Source organism: Oncorhynchus keta, chromosome 34, assembly GCF_023373465.1.
Source record: "Oncorhynchus keta strain PuntledgeMale-10-30-2019 chromosome 34, Oket_V2, whole genome shotgun sequence".
NCBI classification, from domain to species: domain Eukaryota; kingdom Metazoa; phylum Chordata; class Actinopteri; order Salmoniformes; family Salmonidae; genus Oncorhynchus; species Oncorhynchus keta.
Window position 1 is genome coordinate 66,210,608 of NC_068454.1, and position 22,390 is coordinate 66,232,997.

At 43.3% G+C, this 22,390-nt stretch overlaps 1 protein-coding gene and 1 long non-coding RNA gene across 15 annotated transcripts in view; one reads left to right on the top strand and one right to left on the bottom strand.

Moving 5' to 3' along the window:
• LOC118367720 (protein cordon-bleu-like) overlaps window positions 1–22,390 on the bottom strand; it is a 68,881-nt gene that overhangs the window by 12,069 nt on the left and 34,422 nt on the right. For all 11 annotated transcript variants that reach the window (XM_052494464.1, XM_035751346.2, XM_052494465.1 and 8 more), the window contains 2 exons: window positions 18,547–18,720; window positions 4,365–4,953 (listed from right to left, as the gene is read on the bottom strand). In XM_052494464.1, coding sequence (XP_052350424.1) covers window positions 4,365–4,953; window positions 18,547–18,720 — 763 coding nt within the window. The remainder of the gene's footprint in view (window positions 1–4,364; window positions 4,954–18,546; window positions 18,721–22,390) is intronic.
• On the top strand, window positions 837–4,346 carry LOC127915178 (uncharacterized). 4 transcript variants are annotated; one of them, XR_008090463.1, is made up of 4 exons: window positions 2,357–2,479; window positions 2,526–2,709; window positions 2,831–3,014; window positions 3,072–4,346. It is a non-coding gene; the product is annotated as an uncharacterized LOC127915178 (long non-coding RNA). The 4 variants fall into 4 exon arrangements; XR_008090464.1 differs by lacking the exon at window positions 3,072–4,346 and having other exon boundaries at window positions 837–2,387; window positions 2,480–2,709; window positions 2,831–3,061; XR_008090462.1 differs by lacking the exon at window positions 3,072–4,346 and having other exon boundaries at window positions 2,831–3,061.

Genomic DNA, 22,390 nt, shown 5'->3' on the forward strand with positions numbered 1-22,390 from the left:
ATGACCATAGACAACATAACCCCTTCAACATGCATACTGCAAACAGACCAAACTCTTCTTGCCTCCTCTTATTATCTTTGGTTGACGAAAAAACAAAACAGTGTGGTGTGCACACACTACCCATCGTTGGATTACATTAGATTTTTAGAAAGCGTTTTACTCAATTATTTAGATCAATGGTGAGCTCACCCTTGATGTGATGAATTGTAAATAGTTATTTCTAGGGGGTTCCAATTCACATTGTGATTTCTGTTAGCTAAATATGACTGCTTGTGTTACGTCAAATCTTTCCTCTGTTAGCACTAGGACTAATGTAGCCTACATTTTCCGTTTTTTTTTTTTTTTTACCTTTATTTAAAAAGGCAAGTCAGTTAAGAACAAATTCTTATTTTCAATGACGGCCTAGGAACAGTGGGTTAACTGCCTGTTCAGGGGCAGAACGACAGATTTGTACCTTGTCAGCTCAGGGATTTGAACTTGCAACCTTCCGGTTACTAGTCCAATGCTAGTCCAATGCTCTAACCACTAGGCTACCCTGCCGCCCCAACACACATACATTGCATGATTGTGTTATGCTGTCGCTACTTCTGTGAATATCTGAACATTGCATCCAAAAATAAACTGGTCACATTCAGGACATAACCTTGTAAGGACTGTGTTTGTGCAAAATGTCTCTGTGAAAAAACAGTGTGGCCAGCTCAAACGCTGACTGTTGCATCAATCGAAACATCCAGGGGGTTTCAGAACAGTAGGCCACTTGACAAAACAAGAATCTCCATATCTGGTGTTTTATGTAGAAGTGTATAATCACAATTAGTCAACTTTAGATTTTCAGAATATTGTCATCTTGGATTTCCATATTAAAAGGGAGTCTGATTTGACTCATATCAGTGATCACATACATAGTATGAGCACACAGCGGCAATAAACTCAGAAACATTCAGAGAAATCTGACAGAAATACTCATGGCAATGGGTGGACTGGAGCTGAACGGCCTGCCATGGGAGTGTAACTGTGTGTTAGTCCTAAATAGCACCCTATTTCCTATATAGTGCACTACTTTTGACCTGGGCCCATAGGGCTCTTGTCATAAATAGTGCCCTATAAGGGAATAGGGTGCCATTTGGGATAAAACCAGTAACAGGCTGATGTAATGGCAGCCAGTGCTGAGCGATGTGAGCAATATGTCAACGTATGCCTCACGCATCCCTTACTCAGCAGCTGATGGACTGCAAGGAGTAGAGCTGGCCGTGGGAGTGACTGACTCTGTGCCTCAGCCCCTTTAGATGATTGACTGAGTTCCAGGTGTGACAGCTAGCGCCACAAAAATATGTACCTAGCTATGGGACTTAAACGCACACAGCAGATTAAGATGAGAGAATCCCTATTGTCAGCACTGAAGATAACGTAAGACGTGGGGTAAGAAACACACCCTTCAGAGGCTAACAGATGATCTGCAGGACCTTTATAAACACTGAGGGGACATGCGCACGCGCACACACACACACACACACACACACACACACACACACACACACACACACACACACACACACACACACACACACACACACACACACACACACACACACACACACACACACACACACACACACACACACACACACACACACACACACACACACGGTGGGTGGATTGATTGAAACAGCCCCAATTGAGTGGGTTGAAATCTCAGTTTTTTTCCAGACAGAAAATGTATTTTAAGATGAGAATCAACAATCGAAAAACCACCTATTAGAAATAGAGCCTCTGTGCCTGAGCCAAACATTTAAAATTGGGTTGAGGGACTGTTTTTTCACTATGATGTGAGAGAGAAGAAGCAGAGCAGAGCCAGAGCGAGAGCGAGAGCGAGAGCAGACGAAAAGAGGACAAGAGAACAGACGAAAAGAGAACAGACGAAAAGAGGAAAAGAGCACAGAGGAGCAGTGTGCCATGTGAGAGAGTAGAGAGATATCTGGGTTGCACTATTCCTGCAAACAGAGCCAATAGAGGTTCTTTCTCTCCACATAGTTGGAGGCAGGAAACAACTGCGCTCACATACATTATAGAACATAAACAATGATTATCTTTAGCCCACAGGGGTTAAATAAGGGGAAACATCTAAAATCCCTGTAGTACATCATCCCTAATTGATGCATGTCATCTATTTATTTTCCAGACTGTACAACCGATGATGTACAACCCATAAATATACAACTTCAGATCAGAACATAATGATTTGTTTTGTTATGTTTTGGGGAAGTCTAGTTGTTCTGCCTTGTGAGCAATAGATAGGTCTGTCGGTCTGACAGGGTCTTCCCAGCAGAAGTCTATTAGAAAGGTCTGTGGGTCTGACAGGGTCTTCCCAGCAGAAGTCTATTAGAAAGGTCTGTGGATCTGACAGGGTCTTCCCAGCAGAAGTCTATTAGAAAGGTCTGTGGATCTGACAGGGTCTTCCCAGCAGAAGTCTATTAGAAAGGTCTGTCGGTCTGACAGGGTCTTCCCAGCAGAAGTCTATTAGAAAGGTCTGTGGATCTGACAGGGTCTTCCCAGCAGAAGTCTATTAGAAAGGTCTGTGGATCTGACAGGGTCTTCCCAGCAGAAGTCTATTAGAAAGGTCTGTGGATCTGACAGGGTCTTCCCAGCAGAAGTCTATTAGAAAGGTCTGTGGATCTGACAGGGTCTTCCCAGCAGAAGTCTATTAGAAAGGTCTGTGGATCTGACAGGGTCTTCCAGAAGTCAGTCATCTGAAGGGTCTTCAGAAGTCTATTAGAAAGGTCTGTGGATCTGACAGGGTCTTCCAGAAGTCAGTCAGAAGTCTATTTGAAAGGTCTGTGGATCTGACAGGGTCTTCCCAGCAGAAGTCTATTAGAAAGGTCTGTGGATCTGACAGGGTCTTTCCAGCAGAAGTCTATTAGAAAGGTCTGTGGATCTGACAGGGTCTTCCCAGCAGAAGTCTATTAGAAAGGTCTGTGGATCTGACAGGGTCTTCCCAGCAGAAGTCTATTAGAAAGGTCTGTGGATCTGACAGGGTCTTCCCAGCAGAAGTCTATTAGAAAGGTCTGTGAAAGGTCTGTGGATCTGACAGGGTCTTCCCAGCAGAAGTCTATTAGAAAGGTCTGTGGATCTGACAGGGTCTTCCCAGCAGAAGTCTATTAGAAAGGTCTGTGGATCTGACAGGGTCTTCCCAGCAGAAGTCTATTAGAAAGGTCTGTGGATCTGACAGGGTCTTCCCAGCAGAAGTCTATTAGAAAGGTCTGTGGATCTGACAGGGTCTTCCCAGCAGAAGTCTATTAGAAAGGTCTGTGGATCTGACAGGGTCTTCCCAGCAGAAGTCTATTAGAAAGGTCTGTGGATCTGACAGGGTCTTCCCAGCAGAAGTCTATTAGAAAGGTCTGTGGATCTGACAGGGTCTTCCCAGCAGAAGTCTATTAGAAAGGTCTGTGGATCTGACAGGGTCTTCCCAGCAGAAGTCTATTAGAAAGGTCTGTGGATCTGACAGGGTCTTCCCAGCAGAAGTCTATTAGAAAGGTCTGTGGATCTGACAGGGTCTTCCCAGCAGAAGTCTATTTGTTCTGCATAGTGTCTTGGGAGTAGCAGAGGGGAGGGAGGCACACCCAGGTCTATAAATCAACTCCTCAGAGCTGTCTGCTTTAAGTGCATCCACTGCACTAAACACTTCATCCCTCAACCTCTCCAAGCTAAATAAATCTGGTCCACTTCAACTAGTTTCAAGAAAAGACATGGAGGGTAAAGCAATCGATATAAATCTAGTCATGTGCATGTTGTTCCCTTGTTAGATTAGGTAGGACAGGGATTATTTTAGGCTGGAGAAATGTCATATTCTACAGTACAGTGCATCAATACAAATAGCGAGCCTAATAGCAATGCTATTTCACCTGGTTTACTGAGGAAAGATTGTACAAAACGTAAGGCATTCAATCAAATCTGCAGCACTGAAATCCCGGCCAACTCCTGTCGTGTGACATAGTTTAAAAAAGGTTTATGCTGCCTTGGGTCCCTACTGGCTAAATGACTGTACAGGTATCATGTCTACCACCAGTGACTCAGTTCAGGTTCAGGGGAACCCATTATAGTGAAAAGCGGAAGCAATCCTTGAGGGTGTTCTCCAATTGGGTTAAACCATTTGGGTGAGATCATTAAGGAGCCTACCTAGGCCAGGGTTGTTACACTGTTATATGACTGCTATGACAAACATCTTGTGAGTCAGTGCTCAACATGGTGCAAAGCACGTTCTGTCCCTTCATCTACCTCTGAACACTGACTGGAACAGCCTGCGGGTTGACGGGAGAGAACTCAATCAGCCTCTTTACATTGACTATATGTGTACTGATGATACTGACCCATGGCACTGTGTCTGTTGTTCTCTTTCTCGTCTAGTTTCAGGCCAAGAGCGGACTCTCCTCTGGTCTCCTCCGGTGTGTTGCTGCGGGACGAGTCGGGGGCGGGCTTGGCCTTGTCAGTGCTGCTCCTGGGGGCGGAGTCAACCTTTTCAACCTTGCTGGTAGGGGCGACATTGACCATAGTCTTGCTCCTGGGGCTGGTGTCAACCTCGCTGGGGGCGGAGTCTTGGGAGGAGTCAGCCATGGCAGCAATGTTGATGGGGGTGGAATCAGGGCCGAGCTTGGACACATCAGCCCTGCTGGAGGCGGAGTCAGAGTCGGCCATTGAGGTGTCAGCGACAGAGGTGCCGGCGGCGACCCCACTACTGCTACTGCTGTAGACAGACCCATTGCTCAGCTCAGAGCCAGAGTCCTCCTCCGCAGGCAAGCTGGGGGTAGGCGAGCTGGGGGCTGGGGAGGGAGAGGGGGCCATCTGGACAGAGGTGAGAGGTGCTGGGGTGCTAGGAGCTGGGGTGACAGAGGTAGCAGGGGTAGGAGGGGGTGCCGGGGCCTTCCTCTTCCTCAGTGTACTCTCTGAGTCAGGAGCCCCCTGAGAGAGAGCGAGAGAGAGAGAGACAGAATGAGTCATGGGCTTAACAACTCCCCCTAGCCATGACAATATACCCTATAAATAATTTATTCTTGGACATCTTCACTGCTCATTATCATTATTAAAAGGTGCACCGTGCAAAATTGCACCGCCATTTTCTGGTTGCTAAAATTCTAATAGTTCACCTAATTTCAATTTATGTTACAAAACAGGCAATCATTGTACCATCTAAACCGATGTGAAATATCTTTTCCATAACCCAAAATATTGTATTTCCAGCAGTTTGAAGCTGGTGTACAAAACCCAAAGTAAAAGATGCAAAAACAACTTAAGAATGGGAAGCATAGAAATAGAGCACATAGAACAGATCAAATGCTTATTAGACTTGCTTTCAATGAGAATGACATAACTAACATTTCTATGTGAATTTGGTCAGGTTGCCAAAAAGTTACATATCATTGCTGCCTTATACAACAAAACAATATGTGACTCATTTAATCTCAATATATCCTCTGATCCTTGAGGCATGGACATAAAAACACTTTCAAACATTTTTGGTAGCCATTTCAAATCTTTTCATGGGAATCAAATCAATCAAGCTTTATTTATATAGCACATTTCAGACATGACTGCAACACAGGGCACTTCACAGGAAAAAACTATGAAAAAACTATGAAAATAAAAACAAATATTTACTACACAACAAACATAAGTGGATAGAAACTAAAGAACAATAAAAACTGAAACACTAAAAAAAGCATCCTAAGGAAAAGGTGTGTTTAATGTGTGTTTTAAGATCTCTTTTAAATATGTCCACAGTTTCAGCCCACTTCATGTTCTCTATCAGGCTATTCCAGAGGCTGGTGGCATAGTAAAGGCTACCGCTCCATGCCTCTTGGTCCTAGGCTTTGGGATAGTTAAAAGGCCAGTGCCAGAGGACCTGAGGGACCTACTGGGTAGATAACTCAAAAGCATGTCTGACGGGGTGGCAGCGTAGCCTAGTGGTTAGAGCGTTGGACTAGTAACCGCAAGGTTGTGAGTTCAAACCCCCGAGCTGACAAGGTACAAATCTGCCCCTGAACACTGTTCCCAGGCCGTCATTGAAAATAACAATATGTTCTTAACTGACTTGCCTGGTTAAATAAAGGTAAAAAATAAAAAAATTTAAACAAAATAAAATGTACCGAGGTGCACAATCATGGATTGATTTAAAAACCAATAGAAGAATATTAAAATGAATTCTAAAGCTCAGAGGCAGAGACTTTAAAACAGGTGTAATGTGGGCTCTCCGTCTGGTCTTGGGCAGTACCCATGTTGCAGCATTCTGTATGTTTTGCAGTTGACCAGTGACTTTCTTAGCCAGACCAGACAGGAGAGCATTACAGTAGTCAAGCTGCTTGTAACAAAAGTATGGATGAGTCTCTCTGTATCAGCCTGAGATAGAAACGGTCGCACCTTTAGCAATGTTCCTCAGGTGGTAAAAAGCTATTTTGGTTACATTCTTAATGTGTGATTCGAAATTTAGATCAGAATTGAACATGACCCATAGGTTTTTTATTACCTGGTGTTTTCTTTGTTGCCCGTGAATCTTATTTGACCGTAATGTTGTGCGTGACATAAAGCTTTACATTGATCAAAAAAGGTGTTGTGTGAGTTTGGGCGCATAAGCCTCATCTCAAAATAGTTGTGATAGGAGAAAACTGAGGATGGATAAAGAACATTGTAGTTACTCCACAATACTATTCTAGTTTACAGGTTGAAAAGAAGGAAGCCATTACAGAATACAAATATTTCATAACACGCATTCTGATTTCAACAAGGCAATAAAGTAATATGTCAGAAAATGTGGCAAAGCAACATTAAAACTTCAATTCTAAAATAGTGATTAACTTTCTGCCCCTGAATACAAAATGTTATGTTTGGGACAAATCCAATACAACACATTAACTAAATTTTTTTGCCCTTTTTCTCACCAATTTCGTGGTATCCAATTGGTAGTTACAGTCTTGTCTCATCGCTGCAACTCCCGTATGGACTCGGGAGAGGCGAAGGTCAAGAGCCGTGCATCCTCTGAAACATAACCCAACCAAGCCACATTGCTTCTGGACACAATGCCCCACTTAACCCGGAAGCCAACCACACCAATCTGCCTAGAAGGCCAGCATCCCGGAGTCGCCTCTTCACTGTTGATGTTGAGACGGGTGTTTTGAGGATACTATTTAATGAAGCTGCCAGTTGAGGACTTGTGAGGCGTCTGTTTCTCAAACTAGACACTCTAATGTACTTTTCCTCTTGCTCAGTTGTGCACCGGGACCTCCCTCTCCTCTTTCTTTCTTTCTGGTTAGAGCCAGTTTGCACTGTTCTGTAACGGGAGTAGTACACAGCGTTGTATGAGCTCTTCAGTTTCTTGGCAATTTCTCGCATGGAATAGCCTTCATTTCTCAAAATAAGAATATACTGACAAGTTTCAGAATAAAGTTCTTTGTTTATGGCCATTTTGAGCCTGTAATTGAACCCACAAATGTTGATGCTCCAGATACTCACCTAGTCTAAAGAAGGTCTGTTTTATTGCTTCTTTAATCAGGACAACAGTTTTCAGCTGTGCTAACATAATTGCAAAAGGGTTTTTTAATGATCAAATAGCCTTTTAAATTGATAAACCTGGATTAGCTAACACAACGTGCAATTGGAACACAGGAGTGATGGTTGCTGATTGTGGGCCTCTGTACGCCTATGTAGATATTCCATTAAAAATCAGACGTTTCCAGCTACAATAGTCATTTACAACATGAACAATGTCTACACTGTATTTCTGATCAATATGTTATTTTAAATGGACCAAAAATGTCATTTTCTTTCAAAAACAAGGACATTTCTAAGTGAACACAAACTTCCGAACGGTAGTGTGTATATATATATATATATATATATATAAATGTTGTTGCTAGGTAGCGTTAGCGTGCGCTAGTCGGCTGTACCTGCGCCAAAACGGCGGATGTTCTCCATCTTCTTTTTAAATAGTGAGTCAACATGTTTTCAGCACTTTTATTTCCATGCCTGATAAAAACATTTTCTCATGCTCTCTTGTCTCTCTGCAGCAGACATAGTGAACATCAATTCGCAATACTATAGAATCATGATGTGATAAATTCTGCAACCACAGTGAGAATTGCAATACATATCGTATCGGCACCTACGTATCGTGATAATAACGTATCATGAGGTCCCTGGCAATTCCCAGACCTAATTAAAATGGGTCAACACCTCCTTATATCTTTGACAAATGTTCCCCCTGCTACAAACTGTCTGCATGTCAACTGGTGAGCTGTTTATGAACTCAATGACCTAAAGCCTTACATTGAACAAAAAGGTGTTGGCGTTGGGAGTAAACCTCTTCAAAGGCGTTCCTCACCTTTTCTATGGTTGCACATATCATCTACGCAAGGGTGAACTTTGATGTCTAAATATTTAATGTGTGTGACAGCACCGATCAAATTAGTAAAGAACAAAATTACCATATATTTTCATCAGCCTCAACTCTATTTGTGTGTGTGCAACGTGCAAATATGGTACAAAGGTGAAGTAAAAAATGTAACTCAAATTTGAAAAAAATGGGTCAGCGCTTCCGTCGCTCTTTGACAAATTGTCCCCCTGCTACAAACCGTCTGTACTAATACTGTCATCGGTCTGCATGTCAACTGGTGAGCTGTTTATGAACTCAATGACCCAGGCCTCCAGTACAGAGACCTCCAGTACAGAGACCATTATCTTGGCCAGGTCGCAGTTGCAAATGAGAACTTGTTCTCAACTAGCCTACCTGGTTAAATAAAGGTGAAATAAAAAAAATAGATATGGAAAGACAGCACACGTTCTATCCTTCCAAATGGCATCCTGTGTGACAGCATGGCTATACCCATTGAGGGCTACCTCCATTGTAAAGTAGTCATCCAGAGCCCTCTATCTTCATGGCAGAGACAGACAGCCATTACCCTGGTATTACTATTCCCTCCAACACTGACAGACTGTAACTCCCCATGCTTCCTCATCTTACATGTTCCATTAGATCCACAAAGTTGACCTGACAACTCACCGTCTCAAAACTATCCAGTAAACGTATGGTCCAATGAGAAATATTCATCACTCTCTGAAGTGTGTGTGCAAATGGTTTATATTGCAGGCGTTATGCTTCCAACATATATATCAGATTTAGACGGGAGCTAAACCATTGCCATGCAGGGTTATTAAATATACTAAGCAAGGGAAGCTTTGGTCTCCATTTGGCCAATCTTATGTACATGTTCCCCAGACTTAAATTGGCTCCTCTAAATCCCAAAGCACACCACGCCACTTTAAACAGTAATCCATAGCTGAGCAACACAATCAATTCCCTTGGTATGTTTACACTCCAGTACAACTGTAGTATGGAGCACTCATAGAGAATGGCCTGATTACAGCCTGTGAGAGGACGCCGTCGCTTCGTTCAGCTGCACTGTATTGTCTTTCACTCTGAAGAGCAGCCAATCAGTCACACACGTGCACCCACATGGTCATGCACACATACGTACACACGCACATCCATCTTCATATCCCAGTCAGTCCTCCATTACAGCTTCAACTTTGCCCCACATGCTATGGTATGCCAGAGACCGACAAGTATGAACGGTGGTGTGATGGTGGAGTTGGTGGAGGTGCATACACAGTTCAGGGAGTTTACGCATCTCTACCTCTGTAAAGAAGTGCAAGGTGGCAGGCAGTAAGTAACACAGCGTTCCAACCACAATGACTCATTCCCAGAGAAACACCACATGCCTTTTCTTAGAATATAAAAATAAAAAAGGACATTCTGACTTACTTCAACCACGTTCAAGGAATAAATAAAAAAAAGTTTTGACAAATCATTTATGGCTTGTTGCTACTTTCATCGCAATTTCGAGCCCGAGGTGATTTTCCATGAGCCATGCCCAAACTGCTGTGCACTCTCTCACCCAGTCAGACTTGCCTACCTACCACTTGCACAACCCATCTCCCAGCTCTACTAACTCTATATCACAGACTGTATCAAATCACATTGACTATACATTGATGTGCTGCCATTCAATGCTGTCATTCAGTCAAATATTTCTATAGCTTTTCTACCCCCTAATCCTGCAGGAATGCTAGCTCACTCCTTAATGGTTGACTTGGTCTATGTCCCAAAAGGGATCCATAGTGCACTACGTTAGACTAAAGCTCTATGGGCCCTGGTCAAAAGTAGTGCACTATTATGTGAATAGGGGGATGCAGGCTCAGTCCCCTGGCTGCCAAAGCTCCAGCTTTTGAATTACTCAACACAGCACACCACTCCAGAGCTGGCACAGTGAATTTAGAGGCTCTTTATGGTCAGACCACACACACACACACACACACACACACACACACACACACACACACACACACACACACACACACACACACAGAAAAACGGGCACGCTTGCTTACACACACATCTGTAAGTACGTGCACACAAGTACATGCACACACATACACACATTTGAAAGTAAAAGTATATCAGTGCTCATGGCATAAGTCCACTTCAAATAGAGAGCCAATGTACCACTGTAGACAAAGTGTGGACTACTCTGCCAACTGTAGTGAAAATATTCCATTATATCTTTATCAGTGCTGGATATGACTTTGTCTGCTAAAGTTAAGATTACATTCCAACATAAAACCACAACAACGATAGGTTTTTTGTCTTTCTTTTAGGTACAAAACAATTATTTCAAAAACTTAACTGTGAGACTGAGATTTGGAAATAATAATTATTTAAATGTGAACAGAAACACAAAACACAGCTCCAAACAAGCCACCTTATCTCCAACAGGAGGAGAGAAGCCCCATTGTCTCCAACAGGAGGAGAGAAGCCCCATTGTCTCCAACAGGAGGAGAGAAGCCCCATTGTCTCCAACAGGAGGAGAGAAGCCCCATCGTCTCCAACAGGAGGAGAGAAGCCCCATCGTCTCCAACAGGAGGAGAGAAGCCCCATCGTCTCCAACAGGAGAGAAGCCCCATCGTCTCCAACAGGAGGAGAGAAGCCCCATCGTCTCCAACAGGAGGAGAGAAGCCCCATCGTCTCCAACAGGAGGAGAGAAGCCCCATTGTCTCCAACAGGAGGAGAGAAGCCCCATTGTCTCCAACAGGAGGAGAGAAGCCCCATTGTCTCCAACAGGAGGAGAGAAGCCCCATTGTCTCCAACAGGAGGAGAGAAGCCCCATTGTCTCCAACAGGAGGACAGAAGCCCCATTGTCTCCAACAGGAGGAGAGAAGCCCCATTATCTCCAACAGGAGGAGAGAAGCTCATTAGAGCCAACATAACATGGTGAAAAAACAACATTCCCCACAACATTTCTGTGAGAAGACGCCACCACTACTTCATTAGATTGACACACACACACACACACACACACACACACACACACACACACACACACACACACACACACACACACACACACACACACACACACACACACACACACACACACACACACACACACACACACACACACACACACACACACACACACACACACAGAGAGAGAGAGAGATGGTAGACTACACAGTTCCAGTGGGCTGTTTGTTTTGGCATTAGGGGCCTCTTCCTTTGTTCCTGAGAACACAACGTTTTCTTCCTTGGTATAAAGAGGAAAGAAGCATGACAGAGAGACTCCCAAATGGAACCCTATCCCCTATATCAGTGTTTCCCAACCCTGGTTCTCAAGTACCCCCAACAGAACACTTTTTCATTGTAGCCCTGGACAAACACACTTCATTCAACTCATTGAGGTCTTGATGATTATTTGACAAGTTGAATCCGGTGTGCTTGTCCAGGGTTACAATAAAAAGTGTGTACTGTTGGGGGTACTCGAGAACCAGGGTTGGGAAACACAGGGCTCTGGTCAAAAGTAGTGTACTATATAGGGAATGGGGTGCCATATGGGACACACTCTAAATCTGCACTCAAAACTATTAGAGCTGCCCATGCTTCTGTTTGCCACTTATTTTAAAATCACACTGTTCCACAGCAGAGCCTGTCCCACTGAAACATCCACAGTGTTGCCTAATACATACACTAGCAAGTTTGCATGAGGTGAAACAACACAACCTAAAATAAACTGCATGGCCTTAAGTGATAGAATATAATTTACAAAGGAAATAGAGGTTGTCAGCAGATGGACTGAAAAACCAAGGCAGGCCCCTTGAATAGTCCAATTCAGAGAGGCGTTGAGTAAGTTAAGGCTTCCACACCAACCATTCTCACTCTAACTCAGTGTTCTGCAGCCACATGGTTTACTTGTGTAGCAATCGTGTAGGCCTGACTGAGGGATTGCAAACATATGACTCAGATCACAAGCTTCCTCTTAAAGGAATCATGTGTGACCTTCAAAAAGTGTGACCTTACAGAATGTGGAACATTTTAAAACACTACTGATTAAAACATTCATGGAGGATTCCCCACAAATTCAATAAAAATAAATAAAAGGACCACAACTATTACTGAGAATGGTACCATCAGCCCAATGTAGAAATATCCAAACCTTGCAAAATTGTAAACAGACAACTTGTATCTTGCTAAAACAGATTAAAACGGTAGGCTACATTAAAGTGGATTAAAATCGCTGCAGTACAAAAAGCCAATGACGGATTGCTATGAAAGACTAAACCCCTCTTGGTTCAGATGATGACATCTCCCTAAGGAATGGGTTATGCAGGTAATGCTAGCCATCTCAATCAATCACACTTAGCCTGTGCTGCCAGCTATCCCCCTGATGGGATGGAGTCTGAGGTTACGTCCCAAATGGTACCATATTCCTTATATAGTGCACTACTTTTGACCAGGACAAATAGGGATGCTGCCTCAGACTGTACTGCTCAGGGGCTGCTTGGCAGGTCCACCCTGAAAGCAAAGCCAGGAGTCGATATATCAACATCACTAAGAGCCATGTTGCAGAGAAAAACAGAGTATATTCAGTAGGCTCCATGACATTTGTACCGTTGACTTAAATACTTGAGAACAGATCAGGTCAACTACCGAGATTCATAGAAGAATAACACTCCTTACAGTATGATTGGAAAATCCTGGTGACTTTCCCAAGATTCCCAGGTTTCCCAGAAATCCTGGTTGGAAGATTCCCAGCATCAGGTGAAAAAAAAGGAACAAGGAATCTGGAATTCTCCAAATAGGATTTCTGAAAACCTGGCTATTTTGGAAAGTTACTGGAATTTTGCAACCCTACCCTGGAGTGAGCAGATTGAAGCCCCCAAAAAGGGAACCATATATGTCTATTAGAAATGTGTTGAGCGTGTACTGACTATAATGATCATGTACAACACTGTGTTCCTATAGTAGGCTCCAAGTCTCTTAGACCAATCACTATTCTAACCTAACCCCCTTCCCTTTCAGTGGTCTTCTGAGGTTTTTTTTTGCCTGCTTTGAGGACAATACAGTGCCACTGACACGGCCCGCAACCAAAACATGCGTACTCTCCTTCACTGCAGCCGACGTGAGTAAAACATTTAAACGTGTTAACCCTCTCAAGGCTGCAGGCCCAGACGGCATCCCCAGCCGCGCCCTCAGAGCATGCGCAGACCAGCTGGCTGCTGTGTTTACGGACATATTCAATCAATCCTTATCCCAGTCTGCTGTTCCCACATGCTTCAAGAGGGCCACCATTGGTCCTGTTCCCAAGAAAGCTAAGGTAACTGAGCTAAACGACTACCGCCCCGTAGCACTCACTTCCGTCATCATGAAGTGCTTTGAGAGACTAGTCAAGGACCATATCACCTCCACCCTACCTGACACCCTAGACCCACTCCAATTTGCTTACCGCCCAAATAGATCCACAGACGATGCAATCTCAACCACACTGCACACTGCCCTAACCCATCTGGACAAGAGGAATACCTATGTGAGAATGCTGTTCATCGACTACAGCTCAACATTTAACACCATAGTACCCTCCAAACTTGTCATGAAGCTCGAGACCCTGGGTCTTGACCCTGCCCTGTGCAACTGGGTACTGGACTTCCTGACAGGCCGCCCCCAGTTGGTGAGGATAGGTAACAACATCTCCACCCCGCTGATCTTCAACACTGGGGCCCCACAAGGGTGCGTTCTGAGCCCTCTCCTGTACTCCCTGTTCACCCACGACTGCGTGGCCATGCACGCCTCCAACTCAATCATCAAGTTTGCGGACGACACTACAGTGGTAGGCTTGATTACCAACAACGACGAGACGGCCTACAGGGAGGAGGTGAGGGCCCTCGGAGTGTGGTGTCAGGAAATTAACCTCACACTCAACGTCAACAAAACAAGTGAGATGATTGTGGACTTCAGGAAACAGCAGAGGGAGCACCCCCCTATCCACATCGATGGGACAGTAGTGGAGAGGGTAGTAAGTTTTAAGTTCCTCGGCGTACACATCACAGACAAACTGAATTGGTCCATCCACACAGACAGCATCGTGAAGAAGGCTCAGCAGCGACTCTTCAACCACAGGAGGCTGAAGAAATTCGGCTTGTCACCAAAAGCACTCACAAACTTCTACAGATGCACAATCGAGAGCATGGTGTCGGGCTGTATCACCGCCTGGTACGGCAACTGCTCCGCCCACAACCGTAAGGCTCTCCAGAGGGTAGTGAGGTCTGCACAACGCATCACCGGGAGGGGGGAAAACTACCTGCCCTCCAAGACACCTACACCACCCAATGTCACAGGAAGGCCATAAAGATCATCAAGGACAACAACCACCCAAGCCACTGCCTGTTCACCCCGCTATCATCCAGAAGGCGAGGTCAGTACAGGTGCATCAGAGCAGGGACTGAGAGACTGAAAAACAGCTTCTATCTCAAGGCCAGACTGTTAAACAGTCACCACTAACATTGAGTGGCTGCTGCCAACATACTGACTCAACTCCAGCAACTTTAATAATGGGAATTGATGGGAATTGATGTAAAATATATCACTAGTCACTTTAAACAATGTTACTTATTATAATGTTTACATACCCTACATTATTCATCTCATATGTATATATATATATACTGTATGCTATATCATCTACTGCATCTTTATGTAATACATGTATCACTAGCCACTTTAAACTATGCCACTTTGTTTACATACCCTACATTACTGATCTCAAATGTATATACTGTACTCGATACCATCTACTGCATCTTGCCTATGCTGTTCTGTACCATCACTCATTCATATCTTTATGTACATATTCTTTATCCCTTTACACTTGTGTGTATAAGGTAGTAGTTTTGGCATTGTTAGATCAGGTTAGATTACTCGTTGGTTATTACTGCTTTGTCGGAACTAGAAGCACAAGCATTTCGCTACACTCGCATTAACATCTGCTATCCATGTGTATGTGACAAATACATTTGATTAGATTTTTTGAGTTCATTAATGCCATCTCATGCAAGAGATAGTTGTTGAAATTATTCCATTTTTTTTTACAGCAAACTTTTGTCTCGTTTGTTGAACCCTCAACCTCACCTGTGCTCTGACTATGTACAGTAACATTGCCATAAAGAGCCTGTCAAGCTGATTTCATGCCTGTCTGCCTCTGGAAACACGACACCCCACTTATACATATTTGATATTGTGCCACCAAAACACACCTCATCCACTGCTGCATTATTACTGCAATCTCAGAATCAAAACCAGCGTTTATGTTAACAGTCTGTCTGTCACTAGAGACTACTGTTGCATAAGCCTGAGTCTGATGTTACCTTTCCAGCATGCCAAACAGGCTTACTGTCTGCCTGTGTAAAACCTATTACCAAACCCTGAAGCGGACAGCTCAGGATGACAGGCTAGGCCATGTCATAGAAGGCGTTCTAAACATGACCTCTTACATGCTGACCACATCGCTCGCGCCACATGTGCAAGCGCTGCAATCATTGCAGGCACAATGTTCACGCGTGTCAATGGGCGTCTGCGTAGCCAGGCGCTAAAATAAAACTTGGTTCTATTTGTGACGTGTGATGTGCTGCAAGTCCCACCTCTCCCATCTCATTGGTTTTTAGGAGCATATACCCACGGGTCATCTCCTCATTGGTTTTTAGTAGCATATGTGTGGGTGATTGAACATGGGTGATTGAAAAATGAACTGAGGTCCACACTCCAGTGCAGTTGGTGGTGGTAATGCACATTAAATTTGGTTGCCAACCGCCATATAAAGTCCAAAAAAGAAGAGGAAGCCTGAAGGAGGAGAGATTACTAGAAACACACTTTTACCCTTTTATCTGTGGATTAATTGTCAGAGTAGAGGACCTTGTGCATTTCAAGTAAAATAACAACCTAATGTTTATATCCCAGGACAAATTAGCTAGCAACAGCAAGCTAGCTAAATTGACATCGATGTTTAATGCTTTTCAACCTGTCCCCAAATTAATATAGTTGGTTCAGAGCACTATAAAGGGAATAGGGTGCAATTTGGGATGTACACATTTTTTTTTTGTCTTGTTTTCTTTTTGTCTTGACCCCAGATAAATCCAGTTGGCTATTTGATTGAATAAGGCCTTGAGCTTGACTATTGATTGTAAATTGATACTGTACTGAGATCAATAGAGGGTTATAACTTGTGATGGGTGGGGGGGTTGATACAGTTACCAATCGGATGTTATTTTTGACGATATATCGTTTTTGACAATATCGCAATATTATTTTTGTGCTAGTTGGATGTACCTGCACCAAATCTCCAGTATTTTCCTCCATACCTTGTTCTCCATCTTATTTTTTAAATTGGAAGCCAATTTGTTTTCAGCTCCTTTATTTCCATGACTGATCAAAACTTGTTTTATCATGTCTCTCTCTTGTCCCTCTGCAGCAGACATATGGTGAGAAATATATTTGGAACGATGATTTGATCTAAAATCACAGTATTGAATTGCAATACATATACAATCGTTAGAGTCGCAATACATATTGTATCGGCACTTAAGCATTGTGATAATATCGTATCGTGAGGTCTCTGGTAATTCCGAGCTTAACATTCTTAGAAAAAAGGTTGGTTTCAGGGAGAACCCTTTTTGGTTCCATGATAATTTGACTGGGAGAACCCTTTTGGAACCAAAATGATTCTACCTGGAACCAAAAAGGGTTCTTCAGAAGGTTCTCCTATGGGTACAGCCAAATAACCCTTTTAGGTTCTACATAGCACCTTTTGCTATATAGAGTGTAGTCATACCGCAGGGGAACAGATTGTCATCACTACAACACTAGCCATCCTACCAGTAGCTCAGGCTCATGGAAAGGAGACCTAGGAGCAGCCATCCCATCCCTCAGGCACTCCGTCCTCATCTGATCTCTCTGTCCTTGTCTAACCCTCACAAGAGGATACATCGGGCCCATGTGCCTCAACATGCAGCCAGCCATCTTCCAAACACAACGCTTTGTCTCATCCGTGCTAGCGAGTCACGGCACAGCTAGTGTTGCTTATCTCTGGGTGAACGGACTGATAAAGACGTCATCAGTGTGGTGTTTCGGAACAGTGTCTAATACCCTTTTCAGACATATGGAATGTGGCGCCTTGAAAGCGCCTCGGCAACAGCATGTTTGTTTGTCTGTAACGGTACGCTATGGCTTTTTAAATGCCGACACGAAAACCTTCTCGAGATAGCTTCAATGCACCACTGAACAGGCACTTTACTTGTCAATCAAATCATCTCGAGCTGCCTGCATGCAACCTGACTGCCTGCGTGCAGACCACTCTACCCTAAAAAAGTATGTTAAAGTTCATGAAATACCATGATTTACCAAGACATTTAGTAAAAAGAAAACACATCTAGCTACCCTACCATAAAAGACCTCATAAAAACAACACAACTGCACATCAATCAGCTGCGTTTATTGTCGTCAGGGAAACAATACTGAACGCTTCTGATGTGGCTCTTAATTTAATTGTCTGAAAGGATATCAATTGTCGCTATAAAGGGTATAATAACAGACAGCGGAGAGAAAAAAAACCTGGGAGCCACGACAACATAACCCCAAATTAAATCCTGATTGGAAGAACAGCGTGAGTAGTACACAGAATACCTTATGCTTCTCAACAGGAGTCGGTGTCCAAATGGCACCCTATTCCCTACACAGTGCACTATTTTTAACCAGAGCACTATAGACCCTGGTAAAAGTAGTACACTATATAGGGAATAGGGTGGCATTTACAATGTAATCCATTTCACAGATTAAGCAGTGTGTTCCTGTTAGTAACGGTCACTATGACCACAACACACAGTTCCAGACAAACCCCATTCGCTCCAACAGGAGGAGAGAAGCCCATTAGAGCCAACAAAACATGGTGACAAAAACAACACCACGAGAAGAGAAATAACACTACCACTATTGCTATTAGATCCACAAATAACACAAGGAGATTAAAGGAAATGTTTAGCGAATGTTGCAATAATTGATATAAACACAGGTCACCATGACCTGAAGTGTGTGTGTGTGTGTGTGTGTGTGTGTGTGTGTGTGTGTGTGTGTGTGTGTGTGTGTGTGTGTGTGTGTGTGTGTGTGTGTGTGTGTTGCCCTCTCACCTGGTAGGCCTCCAGTGTGTAGCAGCCCTGGCAGGGTGTGGGGGCCGGGGGGGCCCTCCTCTTCTTAAGCTCTATCCTGGGGGACATCCTGGAGATGTTCATGACGGACTGGGACTGGCCCAGGGTGCTGGGCCGCGCCTCCACACAGGGCACGATGGACACCGTGGACAGGCCCTGGAGGAGGAGTGAGAGAGAGAATATAAAAATACACACACACACACACATATGTACACAATTATAAACACACGGAACAGAGCTACATATGAACTGAGTGGCATTTAAAGGTCATATAATTCTAAATGGTCTCAGAAATCCAAAATCACAGGTTGATATGGTAGACAGTGGAAATGTCAAGGGCCAGTTCTGAAGGGTGAGCATGGGTCATGCCCTTTATTCACTAATGCTGGATCCCAAGTGGCACCCTATTCCCTATGTTGTGCACTACTTTTGACAAGGACACATAATACTAGATAGAGAATAGGGTGCCATTTGGGACTCCGACTAACAAGGGCCAAGGACTGAATGTAAAATATCTGCAGAGCTTCATCATGGCCTGTTATTGCAGTGGTACATTAAGCTAAAGCAAAACCTAGGGTTGGGTCTGTCTCCAAGAAACAACAGTCTAGTCTGCAAGAGGAGGCTCTCAGATCCCTGCTGAATCAGGATGCTTTGTGACAGTTGTGACAGCTGCAGTCAGCTTTATTACCATTCCGTAGCTACTTCGCCTCGCTAATACACCATCTGTCTGTCTGAGAGGGATGCTGCTGAGCAATGGGGGATGATCAAAGAATGATCAAAGGCTTTCCTAAGCATCTGAAACTTAGCCTGGTCCCAGATCTATTAGCACTGCCTTTCCAACTCCTACTGTCAATGTCGTGCCAAGTGATCATAAAAAGGAGTTGGCAAGACAGCACAAACAGATCTGGGTACAGGCTATCTGAAACGTTATAAGCTTCTGTATCTTTGTACTGTAGCACAACTAGGAACAAAGATATACATCTATAAAGGATGGTGGGGAGGTTTAAAGAAAAGAAAGGAAAGCGTATTAGGTCAAAATGACACAGCATTTCAGACAATTCCTGGGCAGAGGATCAAAGTAGTCATGAAAAAAAGTTTAAATGACTAAAACATTAAGTTCTAGTCATTAGAGGTAATCAGTGAACCAAGCACTTCTCACAGTGGGGAGAATGAATGGAAAATGTGCAGGAGGGAGAGAAAAGCACTCAAAAGTATTCAGACCTGGGCATAAATAGTATTTGTTTTCTTTCAAATATTTTTCATAATTTGATTGAGTCTGCCTGGAGTGCCAGGCGGGCAGTGTTTGAACTTTTGGGACTATTTCATTGGTTCCATTACACCAGGCAAGCACAATCAAACTATTCTAGTCTACTAAGGAGAGGCAGTGTGGCTTTGAGGGAGATGTGAGTTGCCAAAATGCTTGCATATTGCATAAGCTTGGAAAAGCAGACTGAGCTACTATACAGTAATGTAGAGCAAAGAGAAAAATATGTATGTAATAAAAACCTAGCTGGAGTCTTAGAATCCTGCAGTAGATTTACTGCTGCCCCGCTCTAAGAACACAGAGCCTGGATCAACTAAGTCGACACCATTCATCTTTATGACCTTCACATCCTGTTTAACTTTGATCTTCTCTTATCTTAAGACACGTGCCTCTCCCACCTACTAGATCTTCCTGCCTAAAGAATATAACATCTAGCAGATGCTTTTATCCAAAGAGACTTACAGTCATGCTTGCATACGTTTTACGTATGGCTGGTCCCAGGAATCAAACCCACTCTCCTGGCATAGCAAGCGCCATGCTCTACCAACGGAGCTACAGAGAACCACATGATTCATACATGGGCATAAGTGCATCCCAAGGCTAGATGCCCTGGCATACTTTACACAGTGCATTAGTCAGCTTTACTCTATTCCCTTTTGTTGGATGCTGCCTATATATAGGCTCCTGTACATATACATGAAAATATTACAGTAAATCCAAAGCCTGAATCTTCTGCCGGTTGATCCCAGGCCATTAGAGAGAAAGGGCCCGAAATGCATTTTTAGAAATCAGACAGTGTTCAGCAGGGACTAGGGAGGGATTCCTGGCCCGCGGCCAACCCTCTCCTCCCCTGATGAACTTTTCACACTGCGCTAATGTGTTCATGGAGACCTTCTCACATGAAAGTGAGAGTGGCTAAACTGTTAATATTCCAGCTCACAGAGTCCCTCAGTACATCCACGGCATGTTCAATTATGAAAGAGCCAATAAAAAACATGAGCTGGCACACACCCAGAAAAAATTATTTTGTGTGGAGGTGCTGACTAACGGCAAATAAACTATAAAAATAACTCACACTCCATATATAAACTCCCAGTAATTTATTGGGTAAATCACCAACGTTTCGGCATCACTGTGCCTTCTTCAGTGTAATGTCATGAATACTTGAACCAGGTTATGTAGACAAACAGTGCAACCAATGACAATAGTGAGGGGTGTGTCATAATGAATATGTTAATTAGAATGAATTGAGTGAAACTGTTAAACTGTTTATGGCATATTAAATATATTAGGCTATTGTTATCATATGCAAACATAATTGAATATTGCACACAATATTAGCATCAACATAAATGATTGTTCATTTGTATTTTTTCCATGTAATATTTTGGTTCAACCTTAATGCATAATAAGCATCATCATCAACAGCGGGAACATATTAGGTGTACGCTGATAAGCTGTACAAAGAATATATACAATTATACGACTTGTTCATAAAAGAGAGAATTGTTCATAAGAAGGGCCTGAGATCAAAGTCAATATTCAGACCACGTGGGGTCAATGTTTTTAGATAGGATATCCAGTAAGCCTCCCTTTGTAGTAGTAGGATCTCGATGTTAACTCCTCTCCTTGGTAGAGCAACATGCTCAATGCCTGTGTATTTGAGGGAGGAGTGTGGCTAAACTGTTAATATTCCGGCTCTCTGAGAGTCCCTCAGTACATCCACTGCATGTTCAATTATGAAACACACATTCCAAATTTAGGGAGAGACTACGGTAACTTTGAATTGGGATCTGTGCTGTTGCTGTACTCAGCTGTTGGAACGGAATGTTCCATGCAGGGAATTACCATGAATGCGTAGCAAATGTTATATAACATTAAATAATTTACAGACCGGAGCCAAAAAAGCTATTGGGTCTTTCTTTGTTATTAAAGTTTGGGAAGAGTTTACCTGAACATCTTTAATTCCATGCTGAACATCTTTAATTCCATGCTGGAGGAAATCTGAAAGCTAACCACAATGCCTATCACTCATGCATATCCAAGGTGGAAATGCATTTTAAGTGGAGTAGAGACAGATAGAACCGAACATCTATGATGATTTAGAGGCAGCAACACGCCCTTATTGTCCTCTGTACAATAAAAAAATTTATAAACTCAATTTCGTTTTCAATCCTTTAGATCATACACAATGTACACAGTCTTCAACATATCGGTGCATCAGTTTGTCCAATGCAGGACTGTACACTGTATCATAGATGCAATTCTGTTCTACTTCAGTCTGTGTTATGAACAGTCCTCAACAAATCTTTCCATCTGTTCGGCCAATAATGGTATCCAGATATCAGAGTAAATGTAGCCAGGTACAGTATGATGGTGTAACATAATCACTGAGGACACAGAGGGTGTGTGTGTGCGTGCGCGCCCTGGGGCTTGACTCAAATGAGCAGGAGAGATCCACCAAGGTCTTATGGGAAATCCAATAAAATACCCATATTGATTTGAGGGGTATCCCAGATGGCTGCCTGTAATAGATTCCTCTGTAATTGTATAAAACTGATT